Source organism: Colletes latitarsis, chromosome 8 (assembly GCF_051014445.1).
Source record: "Colletes latitarsis isolate SP2378_abdomen chromosome 8, iyColLati1, whole genome shotgun sequence".
NCBI lineage: Eukaryota > Metazoa > Arthropoda > Insecta > Hymenoptera > Colletidae > Colletes > Colletes latitarsis.
In genome coordinates, this window is record NC_135141.1 from 304651 (window position 1) to 321182 (window position 16532).

At 42.5% G+C, this 16532-nt stretch overlaps 1 protein-coding gene across 1 annotated transcript; it reads left to right on the forward strand.

Annotated features, from left to right (window-relative positions):
* Positions 1 to 6974: 6974 nt before the first annotated feature.
* Positions 6975 to 7727, forward strand: LOC143344502 (uncharacterized). The gene has a single exon (XM_076770617.1). It carries the CDS (start codon positions 6975 to 6977, stop codon positions 7725 to 7727), a length of 753 nt encoding a protein of 250 aa, XP_076626732.1.
* Positions 7728 to 16532: the final 8805 nt, after the last annotated feature.

Sequence of the window (16532 nt, forward strand, 5' to 3'; positions counted from 1 at the left end):
GTAAAATAAATTTTACAAAATTTCTTTTTCAAACTACTTACGTACTTTGCTTATGTGCGCCTACATCGTCATGTGCGTCGGAAAGTAAAAATGCCTGGGCAGTCAGTCGAGAATCTCGACTCGAGATTCCAAATCGTATGCCGTTGACGGGAGGTCGGATTTCAGTTGTTAAGAGCGAGAAGGCAAATGTGAGCCTTTCTCTCTCGACTCTCACGAGGCGGTCCGAAATTACTTCGGGCAGCGTCAGTTTGCCTTTGTCGACTTTCCGAAACATTACGAGCTCACGTACGCGTGAGAGAGCACACTATGCCTTCGGTGCACTTCTGGCACCTCTGATTTCAGACACTTCCTCTAAACCAATCAAAAAACTTTTCGAACAAAAGTTACACAGAAATGACAACACTTGACAAGAAATTGCAATAGTAGAAATTAGCAAAACAGTTTTTATTCAACAAAAAATCAAGGTCGTTTCAATTTTTTTTTAACAAAAATATATAATTTTAAATATATAATCGATTTGTTTGTTGTATCTTTGTATTCTCTTTAAAAAAAAAGTGTAAGAGGTCTTAGGTCGAAAATTGACTGGAATTCTTTAGAAGCTATGATTTTTCTTCCGAATTCCCATTCACGCGACACACTGTCTCCGCTCCGCCGCCCCCGGAGGAGGATTAAACTTCATTAAATAAACGAAATACAGTTTGAAACCCTCCTATAACACGGTAGATCGGTTCCTATAAAATGCCGTGTTGTCTGAAACCGTGTTATATGAGACCTAACCCAGAGCCAGTTCACTCGAAAAGGGAGGGGAGTTATGGTCCGAAAACTTATTAAAAACGAATATTTTTTTTTAATTCAATGACAGAATTTACCACACAGTATTTGTTTAAATAAGTAATATATTTAACATAACAGGAAATAATTAAATAAATATGAATGAGCGCAAGCAGGCTGTTGCAGCTCGTAATGCAAATCAAAACGTAACATACGAGAAACGTCGCGAGAAGGCGTCCCCAAGACGAAAGAAACAAAACCGTCAACGATGTGAATGACGCGCATCTCAACGACCCATTTTATATCAAACACATATAGATCGCTTTCTCACATTCTACATAAGCAATTTAATTTTTCTATGTATACAGGGTGTTCGACCACCCCTGGGAAAAATTTTAATGGGAGATTCTAGAGGCCAAAATAAGACGAAAATCAAGAATACCAATTTGTTGATGGAGGCTTCGTTAAAACGTTATTAACAATTAAATTAAAAAATTTCAAATCGTTTTGGAAAAATTATTTTCGGTTGCCAATTCGGGGGTCAATTACAATCATTTTTTATGAATACACATATCCCCGACAATCCTACCCTCCTTCGAGAAAAAAATTCGGGTAGGTGGTGAAATTTCTCGGCGAAAAAAAAATTTTTCAAATCGTTCTAAAAAAATTATTTCCGATTGCAAGGGTCGATTATAATCATTTTTTATGAATAGATATACCCCGGAAATCCTACCCAGTTTGGAGAAAAAAATTCGAGAAGGTGTGAAGTTTTTCAACAAAATTAAAAAATTTTAAATCGTTCTAAAAAAATTATTTCTGATTGCAGGGACCAATTATAATAATTTTTGGTCGATAGACATACCCTCGAAATCGTAACCATTTTCGAGAAAAAAATTCCTTACCGAAAATATAATTTCAGGCGAAAAATGCTTCCCGTAAATTTTATGTTTGAATCTTTAAAACACCATAACTTCTGAACGGATTGGACGATTTTAATGTTAAAAAAGCCAAACGCCGCGTATTTTAGTGTAGAATATGTAACAATTGTAAAAATATTGGAAAGGTTGTTCCTTGGCCCCGTAATGTTAGAAAACCCCCATAAAAATGGTCCAATTTTCAACTTAGATAGCCATAACTCCTATAATAGTGAATATATTTCAATGAAACTTTTTTCTCAAGTAGAGCCCATAGGTACCTACAAAAAAGTATTAAACAACTTTTCTGTAGGACGTCAAGCGAAATTATTAAAAATCAAAAACGAATTTTTAAGAAAAATCAACAGGGGATAGGTAGGTAGGTAGGTAGGTGCCTAAATTTTGTCGGCGAAATTGAAAAGTTTCAAATCGTTCTGGAAAAATTATTTTCGGTTGCGGAGGTAAATTATAATCATTTTCGGTGAATAGACATACTCCCGAAATCTTACCCACTTTCGAGAAAAAATTCAGTATTGGCGGAACTTTAAACGTTAATAACTTTTTAACGAAGCCACCATCAACAAATTGGTATTCTTGATTTTCGTCTTATTTTGGCCTCTAGAATCTCCCATTAATATTTTTCCCAAGGGTGGCCGAACACCCTGTATATGTATGCATGTATGTATGTATGTGTGTATGTATGTGTAACAGAAAAGAAAAAAACAAAAAAACACAAAAAATATTATTTTAATTTAACGCAACCTTAATTTAATAAATTATAATTTCTAATAATATATTTTTTCATGTAAAGCCACTATATTTCTTTCATTATTCTTTCGCGTCATTACTTTAAGGTAATTTAGGTTTTAAATATGTTAAGCAAAAATCATGTTATCCAGTGCTGTACAAAGTTTTATGTTTTCGCAATTTTCTTATCGTGTTAGAGCGAAAGCGTGTTATAGGGGATATGATGCCGTGTTGTAGGGGACAAGCATCCCTGTATAGGGAAATTCTCTTTTACAAATGTCGACGGAATCCCGACGTAACACCTGTATCCACGAGTTGTTATTAATGAAGTTGAAGGTAGACGATCAACCAAGATTCACACGTAACCAGTCTTCCGAATTCAAGGACACTTCAATTTGGCGACAAGCATGGGATGCTGCTCACGAAATACACGAAACTTTCGTCGTGAGAGTAGCACGTGAAATTTACTTACATAACCTAAATCGAGCACGTACTCTACCTCACTTACGGGCACGAACGTAAGGCGATTTATACAGTCGATATCGCCGATTTTTACAAAAGGTAAGTTTTAACATTTAAGTAAACAAAGCCTCTGTAAGTTTTATTTTCCATACTTCAAAAGTAAAAATAAATGCATGAAAAAAGAAAAAAACGTTCTTGACAAGTCCTATAAAATACTTGAGTTCAGTTTGTTCATAATTCATCGGTAAAAGAATCTAACTCTATAACAATCCGATACACAAGATATAAAGTCAGTTTCTCCTTTCATTATTAGATGCGTTGACTTTAATTTTAAAAATTATGATGATAAGTATGATGATTTTACAGAAAGAGTTTATTTTTAATATTAAAGATTTCCTATATAAAGACAAGAAGGATATTTTTACCAATATCTATCTATCTATCTTAATATTCTTCACCCACTTGGCCCACTTACTTTAACGAGTCTGAGTAAATCATCAGTACTATCAGTACTATCATTTATTAATAAAAATAATAGTTGGATAACATAGAACTTAATATTATTAGTCACACCACTAATAAAATGAATCTGCGATTCCATATCCAAAGATATAGTATAAGCTAGAAAATTCAGATTATTCAAGTTACTTCTGTCACTCGTCAAATTTTTTATGAAATTCTATGCTAATTCATGCTCTTTAAAATATAATTATAATCTACTGGGACTTTTAGTTAACTTATGTTTTAATAAATCAATAATCAAAGTATCTATAATTAATATTAAAATCAAATAAGAGTAGTCGAAATAGTATTAATATTATCAGTCTCTGATATTTAAATTTTATTAAATATTTTAAATCTGTTATCACCTTGTTCAAATAATTTATTACTAGCTTTGATAAAATAGATTTTGGGATGGATTTTTTAAGAATGGAATAAAAGGAATTCAGTTGTGAATTTTTATGAGGAATAAAGGGATATTGTTATACTATCAACATGTATATCGTTCTTTAACTTGCCCATTTAGATATTTATATACTTGTATAAATATAAACCCACACTAAAATCATGTAAATATCTAAATCATTTTTAAATCTATGATTTGGAAAATTTTAGGGACTTGGAACTTATTCATCTTTTATCTTGCAGTTTTATCACACTTTAGAAGATAAAAATCATAATAATAATTTAATTTATTTTGCATAAAAACAGTCCTCTTCGTGCCTTTATATTTTCATTTTCTATGACCAAAAATTCGAAATTCGTTTCATTTTTACAAAAAAAGTGATTGGGATGTCCCCCAATCACTTATAAGTATCATTTGTCGATTATCTTAAATATCTTATTATATTTTTTCTATACTAAATTTTCAAACCTCTTTACCTTGATATCTTCTTTTTCATGTAATTTGAATACTTTTCTAAAGTAATCTTTTGTAAAATGTTCTGTTAATCTAAATTATCTAATAAATCTATATCAGAATTAGTTAATTCTGTTGTAAGATAAGTGAAAAATCAATGAAGACGAAGTTGCCAATATCAATTAAGTCAACTACTTTTGGTAATACATTTGGTTAAACATTCTTTCTTATTTTTTATCTCTGAATTTCGAGATTACACAGATTAAAAAAATTTGTCTCTCTTTATTATTGTATCTATTTTTTCAGAGGGTAAATAGGTTCGTCATCCCCTTCTTCATTTGGCTTATCTTCATTTTCTTTCTTTCTCTATTTGAAATTTGAAAAGTCTATCCTTCTTTTATTAACTTAACCCAGACCTAACCAGACCACAATTCATCTTTCATATATTACTTCTAAATTCTTTCTTATTAATACTTTTCTGTATTAAAAAGTAAGTAGTCTTTCATGTGATGCTTATTCAACATTCTTACTACAGCTTGGTGTTGTTGTTGTTTCTTTTTTTTACCAAGAATAAAGTTATTTAAGAAGTTTATGCAGAAAATTTCACGTGAAAAATTTATTTTCTTAGAAAAGTACAACGTAGAACTATATATGATATGTTGTTTGTTTATAAAATCATCAATAACTACGTATAAATATGGAATTATTCTATATTCTAACATTTTTCAATAATTGTATTAACCATATATCCAAGCTAACCAGTTTAGCCAGCATATGGACTTCTTTAACAGTTCTCCGTATTCCTTCAAATAGCATGTCATTAGTGTTGTACGCACTGCATCTCATATTATACGCAATTAATGTGACTTTTATACATATTATGCAACTGTATTATATCAACAAAGGGTGTAGAAACCCGTAAATAAATAAATAAATAAAGAAGTATTAAAAAGAGGGTAACGTGGAACTTGAAATGATTTTTTAGTTATTTTCTTTGGATATTAAAGTAGATTTCATTGGATGTAAGAGTAGATGTAATTGGACAGTTAAGTATTTTTTATTATACTGTTAAAGCAATGTGTTTTAAGGGGAGGAGGTTTAAACACCTCGCCTAACCTAACCTCGTCCGGATCTCGAGGGAAGGAACGCTGGGCAAATGGAAAATAATCGGTGCAAGTTGAATTTATTTTCGCTTAGTCGCCTTATACGATTAAGCCGTTTATTTCTTCTTAAATTTTACTCTTAATTACAATAGATAGAAGAAAATAATTTTCTAATTTGTTGATGGCGACTTCGTTAAAAAGTAATTATTCCGTCGGTAAAATGCGCAAGATTTCGGGGGTAAAATGATTGTAATTGACCCCCGCAACCGCAAATAATTTTTCCAGAACGATTTGAGACTTTTCATTTTGGCCGAAAAATTTAGGCACCTACCTACCTACCTACCTATCCCCTGTTGATTTTTCTTAAAAATTCGTTTTTGATTTTTAATAATTTCGCTTGACGTCCTACAGAAAAGTTGTTTAATACTTTTTTGTAGGTACCTATGGGCTCTACTTGAGAAAAAAGTTTCATTGAAATATATTCACTATTATAGGAGTTATGGCTATCTAAGTTGAAAATTGGACCATTTTTATGGGGGTTTTCTAACATTACGGGACCAAGGACAACCTTTCCAATATTTTTATAATTGTTACATATTCTACACTAAAATACGCGGCGTTTGGCTTTTTTAACATTAAAATCGTCCGATCCGTTCAGAAGTTATGGTGTTTTAAAGATTCAAACATAAAATTTACGGGAAGCATTTTTCGCCTGAAATTATATTTTCGGTAAGGAATTTTTTTCTCGAAAATGGTTACGATTTCGAGGGTATGTCTATCGACCAAAAATTATTATAATTGGTCCCTGCAATCAGAAATAATTTTTTTAGGACGATTTAAAATTTTTTAATTGTGTTGAAAAATTTCACACCTTCTCGAATTTTTTTCTCCAAACTGGGTAGGATTTCCGGGGTATATCTATTCATAAAAAATGATTATAATCGACCCTTGCAATCTATATAATAAAACTCAAATGCTGTTCGTTGGTCACGACATCACGGGAGAACGGCTGAACCGATCTGGCTAATTTTTTTTTTAAAATGTTCGTTGTAGTCCGAATCAGGTTTTTACATTAAAATAAATTGGAAATGTTTCTCGGAAACATGGAAATTCGGGAAGAGATGAGACTACTCACACCGCGACCGCCGCGAGAGGGCCACGACGGCGTCACCTACCGCGGTCACGCCCAGATGGACAATGCTACGTAGCGAGTTCCTCGCAAGTAAAATCCACGACGGCGTCACCTACCGCGGCCACCGCCAGATGCACAAGTTTCTCGCATGTAAGGTGTTGCGCGGGCGGTATTAATATGCGTCGCGGACGCGGATATTCACCATTATTGGCTCATATTGACCTTATGGTATCATTTGCTAAACCTACCCATCCTGTTGTCCTCGCCCTCTTGTGTACTATGTTGGTTTCCGACAAATTTCCAATATTATTCTTATTTTTATTTTACTTTATTGTGTCGCAATCGACAAAATTTGTTTAGAATTGATTATATTGACCATACATTGTGTCGCAATCGACTAAATTTCTTTTGAAGTGATTCCAAGCTCAACGCCAGCCGATGAACTGAATGCATGTTTGAAGTCGTCCGTTTTGTGGAAATACGTAATGACCATCCAATTAAGTATGAACATGCGAGTCAAGTTACTGAATGACCAATTTGGAGAAGTATTTTCAAACCAATTGCTGGACATTGGCAATGGCAAAATCCCCGTTGACATTTCGACTGCCTACATTCAATTCCCCGTCAATTTTTGCAAGTTCACTATATTAGCTGCGAAAAACATTGATGTCGACAAATTGGATATCACGATTCAAACTGAAATTGCTGGCGACTTGATGATGTACAAATCGGTCGATTCCGTTACTAGCCAAGATGATGTCGTGAACTATCCAACCGAATTTTTAAACTCGCTGGAATTGCTCGGATTGCCGCCGCATAATCTCCAATTGAAAGTCGGATCGGTAATCATGATGTTGCGAAGTATCAATCAACCACGTCTTTGTAATGACATTCGGCTTGCGGTGAAGAAACTGATGAACAACCTCATCGAAGCAACAATTCTTACAGGAAAGTACAAAGGTGAAGACGTTTTGATACCACGCATTCCAATTACTCCGATCGACATGCCATTCGACTTAAAACGCTTGCAATTTCCGGTGCGGCTTGCATTCGCAATGACAATAAACAAATCACAAGGGCAGTCATTGAGTGTTTACGGCATTAATGTTGAAAATCCATGCTTCTCGCATGGTCAATTGTATGTCGCCTGTCCTCGCGTTGGAAAACCATCAGCTGTGTTTGTCTATGCGGCAGAAAACAAAATAAAAAACGTAGTGTATCATAAAGCATTGCAATGAAAAAATGGTGACATAACAGAAAACCAATTGAAACAAAACATTTCTTTGTTTTGATTGTTTACTTTAACATCGATCTTGCAATAGAAATCGAAATGTAAGTAAAACACCTCGAGATTTATTGTGATTTTAAAGTTAATACAAGGAAATAAATCATTTGGTTGACATGAAATTCTGTCCATGCGAAAGTTCAGTCGTTCAAAAGTTGTGATGTCACTGGTGCGCGCATTGTGCGCCGCCCGTAAGGGCGACCCGTCCGGAGGGTCTGGCAGCGAGGGCGTGCCAAAGGCACGCCACGAGTACTATTATATAAAGAGAGAGCCGATTTTTATGTTCGCGTAAAACTCAAGACCTATTGAGCCGATCTTTCTCAAATTTTGACACGTTATGCCTGCATACTCTAGGACGGACATAGGCTATGTAGCATGTCTCAGAAGCGCGTTATTAACATATAATTTATATGCAAAGATTTCATGTGTACGACTGTTTGGCAGATCACGTGACTCCTGTATACGACAGTCAACTTGCGCGCGCATGCGCATATTCGGCTCGCGCGATACCTCGCTCGTAGAAGTACCGCGTTGTTACCGCCAGGTGGCGAAGCTTCTCGAGCGCTTCCTCGCGAGAGAAATCATAAATTGCTTTTGCAAATTTATCTACAGTCTCTTTTGAAGTCTGTTTTCATTTTGATGTTACTATGCCACGAATGCGATCAAACTTATCAAGATTATCTGTTTCTGCTCGACGTATCAAACCTACACGCCGAGCAACGTGGAATGTTGTTAATCATGGGCTCATAAAAGTAAAAATTACCGTAAGGTTTGCTTTCAAATATGATCCAGGAATTGACTATCTTAATTTACGAGAAGTTAAAGTAGGAGCGATGGATCATACTTGCCGCAATTACTCAGTCAAAAAATGGAACGAAACAGCGCCTGGTATCTGTTGTGTAACGCTACCATCTCGGGCGAAGCCCAGATGGGGCATGCTAGTCGGAAATAATTTCTTTAGAACGATTTGAAAAATTTTTTTTACCGCCGAGAAATTTCACCACCTACCCGAATTTTTTTCTCGAAGGAGGGTAGGATTTTCGGGATATGTGTATTCATACAAAATGATTGTAATTGACCCCCGCAACCGAAAATAATTTTTCCAAAACCATTTAAAATTTTTTAATTTAATTGTTAATATTTTTTTAACGAAGCCTCCATCAACAAATTGGTATTCTTGATTTTAGTCTTATTTTGGCCTCTAGAATCTTCCATTAAAATTTTTCCCAGGGGTGGCCGAACACCCTGTATACATATAAAAATTAAATTGCTTATGTAGAATTAAAAGAAAATAATGACCGAAACCAGGTTTAATTGACTGTTCCACTGTGGTACCACATTACTGCGTGATCTGGCCAACAAGTATATGCAAAATCCAAAATCTTAAGCCAGGTCCGGGCATATCCCAGACCTTTTTTTTTTTTTTTTTTTTTTTTTAACGTGGTGAAATCCTCATGGACACCCCGGCTCCCTGGGGGGGAGGCCGGGGTAGTGCCGGACTCTTACCGGCTAAAACACCACGGTGACCGCCTGCGCCCTTTATCTGGGGAGAGTCACGGGAACCAAACTAGCGATACTACCGTGACTCTCCCCGTTGGCGCAACGCCCTATTACGGGCCCTTCCCGGGGGAGGAGATGTGATCCTCCTCCCCCAATGGGGGGCAAACTGAACTGATTGCCCCCCGGCGACGCCACGCGGTCACACGCGACGTCGCCCCCACTCGTGCCGTTGCTACTAACCGCGACCGGGCCCCCACCCGATCGCGACCACGGCTGCGGGGCCGGATAATACTGCCGCCCCCGCTAAACGGGGCCCCTGCCACGGGCCCCCGGTCCGGTGATGGGCAGGGTGCGAGGAGGAATGAGGGAATAAAGTCCCTCACCTCGCACCACAAACACCATCACCGAACCCTTCGCGCTCCCCCTGCCACGGGGAGCGGTGGTGGGTCTTACGGTCGGCGTCGCCGCCTGCCCCCCACGTCCTCACGCGCCCTTTCGGCGTCTTCCTTGGCGGCCATGACCTCCTCACAAAATAAGGCCATGGCCGCCCACACCTCCTCACTGCCGACCATCGCACGTATGACGGCCGGCAGTGAGAGGTCCGCTCCAATCGCTGTAACGAGGACACCGCGCTGGACTGCCCACGCCGGACAAAACTCCAGCGTGTGTTGCGCGGTGTCCTCCCTTCCCCTGCAATGATGGCACGCAGCCGTCGCCTCCCGCCCTATGCGATGCAGGTACCGACCGAAGCAACCGTGTACGGTCAGTACCTGTGTCAGGCGGTAGGTGGGCGTACTCCAGCTACGGCCTACCCAGGCGTAAAATACTGGGCGAACCGCCGCGGCAACGCGATCATCCCGCTGGTCTGGCTTGGATAGCCATACCAGCCACCGACTATAGACGCGTCGCCACGCCTGGCTTCGGGCCCTGGCGGCCTCCTCGCCGTGCGGGTCCACGCCCCGCTGGCGAAGGTCGCAGAGGCTTTGATAGACCTCTGCGTCCATTTTGGCCAGCAGGTGAAACGGTGCGGAACCCGCCAGCAAGGTGGCGGCTGTGTAGGAGATCGTGCGATAACCCCGCACGACTCTGATGGCGACTAACCTCTGTAACCGACGGAGTACAAATGCACCCCGCCGATTGGCCATCAGACCGCCGGCCCATATTGGCGCGCCATAAAGCGCCATGGACCGGACGACTCCCATATACAGCCGCCGTGCCGCCATGTTGGGCCCCCCGAGATTAGGCATTATGCGGCCCAACGCGGCCGCTGCCCTTTCAATACGGGGACCCAACCCCTCCACATGATGCCCGAACCGCCAGTAGCTGTCGAGGGTGTGGCCCAGATACTTCATCCGGCGCCCCACCCCGACTTGGGCTCCGCCCACCCGTAGAGACGCCTGGCGCGGCACCCCGCGACCACCGACGTTACACAGCCAGATGGCCTCGGTCTTCTGGAGTGCCGCGCGCAACCCCAGACGCTCTACCTCGGCGACGACTCGTGCCGTCCCTTCCTCCGCGAGGGCCACGGCCCTCCTCCACGTATCCCCGCCGGCTATCACCAGGGTGTCGTCGGCATAACATACCAACGACACGCCGACGGTGAGGTCCGCCCGCAGCACCGCGTCATAGGCCAAGTTCCACAAGAGCGGCCCGAGGACCGACCCCTGTGGAACCCCGCGGTGCACCGCTCTCTGCTCCATCCCGTTCCGACCCGGATATTGGACTACCCTGCCCCGCAGATAGTCCCCGATCAGTCGACACAGATAGGCGGGCACCCGGTGGTACTGGAGTGCCCGACCTATCGCCCCCCAGGAGACGGTGTTAAAGGCGTTGGCTATGTCAAGAGATACTGCCAACGCCACACCCCCCCGGGAGATTGCCGATTCCGCTAGGGTCCGCACGGTCGCTATGGCGTCGACAGTGGAGCGGCCCCGGCGAAAGCCGAACTGTCGGTCGGCCAGATCAGGGCCGACGCGGGACAGATGCCCCTCGAGACGGGATACAATGACCCGCTCGAGGAGTTTCCCAGCCTCGTCCAACAGACAAATGGGTCGGAACGCGGATGGAGAATCCGCGGGCTTCCCTGGCTTGTGGAGGAGGACCAACCTCGCCACCTTCCATATGGGGGGGAACTGGCCGGTCCGTAGGCACGCGTCAAAGACACGTATCAAGCCGGCCCCCAGAACGCCCACCGCTACTGCCCAGGCCTTGCCGGGTATGCCGTCCGGTCCTGGCGCCGTCTTCTTGGCAGCCATACTCCGGACGGCCCTAGCTAGCTCCTCCTCAGAAACCCCCAGTTCGTCGGACCACCAAGGCGGGTGATCCGGCTGTGGCTCGGGGGGATGCAGAAACGCCTCTCCCCCAACGGGGAAGAGGACGCGCATAGTTTCCCCGAGCAGCTGGGGGTCGAGACTCTCTGTGATCGGGGGCGCCCATGATCGCATCTTCCCTAGCATAACCCAGACCTAACCCAGACCTAACCGGTGTTATCCTCCAAAATATTGATCGAAACCAAATTTAATGGACTGTTTCTGTGTGGTACCGCATTACTACGTTATTCAAACGGGGTAAAACCCAGGTTCTGGCCAACAAGTATACGATGAAGGCAGAATCATGGGCGAGATGCGGGCATAACCCAGACCTAACCCAGACCTAACCGGTGTTATCCTCAAAAATATTGATCGAAACCAGGTTTAGTTGACTGTTTCGTTGTGGTACCGCATTACTGCGCCATACAAACAGGAGAAAACCCAGGTTCTGGCCAACAAGTATACGATGAAGGCAGAATCATGGGCGAGATGCGGGCATAACCCAGACCTAACCCAGGCCTAACCGGCGTTATCCTCTAAAATATTGATCGAAACCAGGTTTAGTTGACTGCTTCAGTGCGGTACCACATTAATACGTGATGCAAACCTGAAAAACCCTGCATCTGGCCAACATGTATGCGAAGGAGGCCAAGTCATGAGCGAGATGCGGGCATAACCCAGACCTAACCCAGATCTAACCGGTGTTATCCTCCAAAATATTGATCGAAACCAGCTTTAGTTGAATGTTTCGTTGTGGTACCGCATTACTACGTCATTCAAACTGGGTAAAACCCAGGTTCTGGCCAACAAGGATGCGAAGAAGGCAAAATCATGAGCCAGATGCGGGCATAACCCAGACCTAACCCAGACCTAACCGGTGTTATCCTCCAAAATATTGATCGAAACCAAATTTAATGGACCGTTTCTGTGTGGTACCGCATTACTACGTCATTCAAACAGGGTAAAACCCAGGTTCTGGCCAACAAGTATACGATGAAGGCAAAATCATGAGCCAGATGTGGGCATAACCCAGACCTAACCCAGACCTAACCGGTGTTATCCTCAAAAATACTGACCGAATCCAGGTTTAATTGACCGTTCCACTGTGGTACCACATTACTACGTGATGCAAACGTGAAAAACCCAGGATCTGGCCAACAAGTATGCTAAGAAGGCAAAATCATGAGCGAGATGCGGGCATAACCCAGACCTAACCCAGACCTAACCGGTGTTATGCTCCAAAATATTGATCGAAACCAAATTTAATGGACTGTTTCTGTGTGGTACCGCATTACTACGTCATTCAAACAGGGTAAAACCCAGGTTCTGGCCAACAAGTATGCGAAGAAGGCAAAATCATGAGCCAGATGCGGGCATAACCCAGACCTAACCCAACCCTAACCGGTGTTATCCTCTAAAATATTGATCGAAACCAGGTTTAGTTGACTGTTTCGTTGTGGTACCGCATTACTGCGCCATTCAAACCGGAAAAAACCCAGGATCTGGCCAACAAGAGTGCGAAGAAGGCAAAATCATGAGCCAGATGCGGGCATAACACAGACCTAACCCAGACCTAACCGGTTTTATCCTCTAAAATGTGGATCGAACCAGCTTTAAATGACTGTTTCAGTGTGGTACCACATTACTACGTGATTCAAACCCGAAAAAACCCAGGATCTGGCCAACAAGTATGCGAAGAAGGCAAAATCATGAGCCAGATGCGGGCATAACACAGACCTAACCCAGACCTAACCTGTTTTATCCTCTAAAGTGTGTATCGAAACCACCTATAATTGACTGTTTCAGTGTGGTACCACATTACTACGTGATTCAAACCCGAAAAAACCCAGGATCTGGTCAACAAGTATGCGAAGAAGGCAAAATCATGAGCCAGCTGCGGGCATAACCCAGACCTAACCCATCCCTAACCGGTGTTATCCTCTAAAATATTGATCGAAACCAGGTTTAGTTGACTGTTTCGTTGTGGTACCGCATTACTACGTCATTCAAACAGGGTAAAACCCAGGTTCTGGCCAACAAGTATGCTAAGAAGGCAAAATCATGAGCCAGATGCGGGCATAACCCAGACCTAACCCAGGCCTCACCGGCGTTATCCTCTAAAATATTGATCGAAACCAGGTTTAGTTGACTGCTTCAGTGCGGTACCACATTACAACGTGATGCAAACCTGAAAAACCCTGCATCTGGCCAACATGTATGCGAAGGAGGCCAAGTCATGAGTGAGATGCGGGCATAACCCAGACCTAACCCAGACCTAACCGGTGTTATCCTCCAAAATATTGATCGAAACCAGCTTTAGTTGACTGTTTCTGTGTGGTACCGCATTACTACGTCATTCAAACAGGGTAAAACCCAGGTTCTGGCCAACAAGTATGCGAAGAAGGCAAAATCATGAGCCAGATGCGGGCATAACCCAGACCTAACCCAGACCTAACCGGTGTTATCCTCAAAAATACTGACCGAATCCAGGTTTAATTGACCGTTCCACTGTGGTACCACATTACTACGTGATTCAAACGTGAAAAACCCAGGATCTGGCCAACAAGTATACGATGAAGGCAGAATCATGGGCGAGATGCGGGCATAACCCAGACCTAACCCAGGCCTAACCGGCGTTATCCTCTAAAATATTGATCGAAACCAGGTTTAGTTGACTGCTTCAGTGCGGTACCACATTAATACGTGATGCAAACGTGAAAAACCCAGGATCTGGCCTACAAGTATGCTAAGAAGGCAAAATCATGAGCGAGATGCGGGCATAAACCAGACGTAACCCAGACCTAACCGGTGTTATCCTCTAAAACATTGATCGAAACTAGGTTTAATTGACTGTTCCACTGTGGTACCACATCACTACGTGATTCAAACGGGAAAAAACCCAGGATCTGGCCAACAAGAATGCGAAGAAGGCAAAATCATGAGCCAGATGCGGGCATAACACAGACCTAACCCAGACCTAACCTGTTTTATCCTCTAAAGTGTGTATCGAAACCACCTATAATTGACTGTTTCAGTGTGGTACCACATTACTACGTGATTCAAACCCGAAAAAACCCAGGATCTGGTCAACAAGTATGCGAAGAAGGCAAAATCATGAGCCAGATGCGGGCATAACCCAGACCTAACCCATCCCTAACCGGTGTTATCCTCTAAAATATTGACCGAAATCAGGTTTAGTTGACTGTTTCGTTGTGGTACCGCATTACTGCGCCATTCAAACAGGGTAAAACCCAGGTTCTGGCCAACAAGTATTCGATGAAGGCAGAATCATGGGCGAGATGCGGGCATAACCCAGACCTAACCCAGACCTAACCGGTGTTATCCTCTAAAATATTGATCGAAACCAGGTTTAGTTGACTGTTTCAGTGTGGTACCACATTACTACGTGATTCAAACCCGAAAAAACCCAGGATCTGGTCAACAAGTATGCGAAGAAGGCAAAATCATGAGCCAGCTGCGGGCATAACCCAGACCTAACCCATCCCTAACCGGTGTTATCCTCTAAAATATTGATCGAAACCAGGTTTAGTTGACTGTTTCGATGTGGTACCGCATTACTGCGCCATTCAAACAGGGTAAAACCCAGGTTCTGGCCAACAAGTATACGATGTAGGCAGAATCATGGGCGAGATGCGGGCATAACCCAGACCTAACCCAACCCTAACCGGTGTTATCCTCTAAAATATTGACCGAAATCAGGTTTAGTTGACTGTTTCGTTGTGGTACCGCATTACTGCGCCATTCAAACAGGGTAAAACCCAGGTTCTGGCCAACAAGTATTCGATGAAGGCAGAATCATGGGCGAGATGCGGGCATAACCCAGACCTAACCCAGACCTAACCGGTGTTATCCTCAAAAATACTGACCGAATCCAGGTTTAATTGACCGTTCCACTGTGGTACCACATTACTACATGACGCAAACGTGAAAAACCCAGGATCTGGCCAACAAGTATGCTAAGAAGGCAAAATCATGAGCCAGATGCGGGCATAACCCAGACCTAACCCAGGCCTCACCGGCGTTATCCTCTAAAATATTGATCGAAACCAGGTTTAGTTGACTGCTTCAGTGCGGTACCACATTACAACGTGATGCAAACCTGAAAAACCCTGCATCTGGCCAACATGTATGCGAAGGAGGCCAAGTCATGAGCGAGATGCGGGCATAACCCAGACCTAACCCAGACCTAACCGGTGTTATCCTCCAAAATATTGATCGAAACCAGCTTTAGTTGACTGTTTCTGTGTGGTACCGCATTACTACGTCACTCAAACAGGGTAAAACCCAGGTTCTGGCCAACAAGTATGCGAAGAAGGCAAAATCATGAGCCAGATGCGGGCATAACCCAGACCTAACCCAGACCTAACCGGTGTTATCCTCAAAAATACTGACCGAATCCAGGTTTAATTGACCGTTCCACTGTGGTACCACATTACTACGTGATTCAAACGTGAAAAACCCAGGATCTGGCCAACAAGTATACGATGAAGGCAGAATCATGGGCGAGATGCGGGCATAACCCAGACCTAACCCAGGCCTAACCGGCGTTATCCTCTAAAATATTGATCGAAACCAGGTTTAGTTGACTGCTTCAGTGCGGTACCACATTAATACGTGATGCAAACGTGAAAAACCCAGGATCTGGCCTACAAGTATGCTAAGAAGGCAAAATCATGAGCGAGATGCGGGCATAAACCAGACGTAACCCAGACCTAACCGGTGTTATCCTCTAAAACATTGATCGAAACTAGGTTTAATTGACTGTTCCACTGTGGTACCACATCACTACGTGATTCAAACGGGAAAAAACCCAGGATCTGGCCAACAAGAATGCGAAGAAGGCAAAATCATGAGCCAGATGCGGGCATAACACAGACCTAACCCAGACCTAACCTGTTTTATCCTCTAAAGTGTGTATCGAAACCACC

Excerpts from the sequence above, each read along its gene's own strand:
- LOC143344502 (XM_076770617.1), top strand. The coding sequence starts at position 6,975 with ATGACCATCCAATTAAGTATGAACATGCGAGTCAAGTTACTGAATGAC.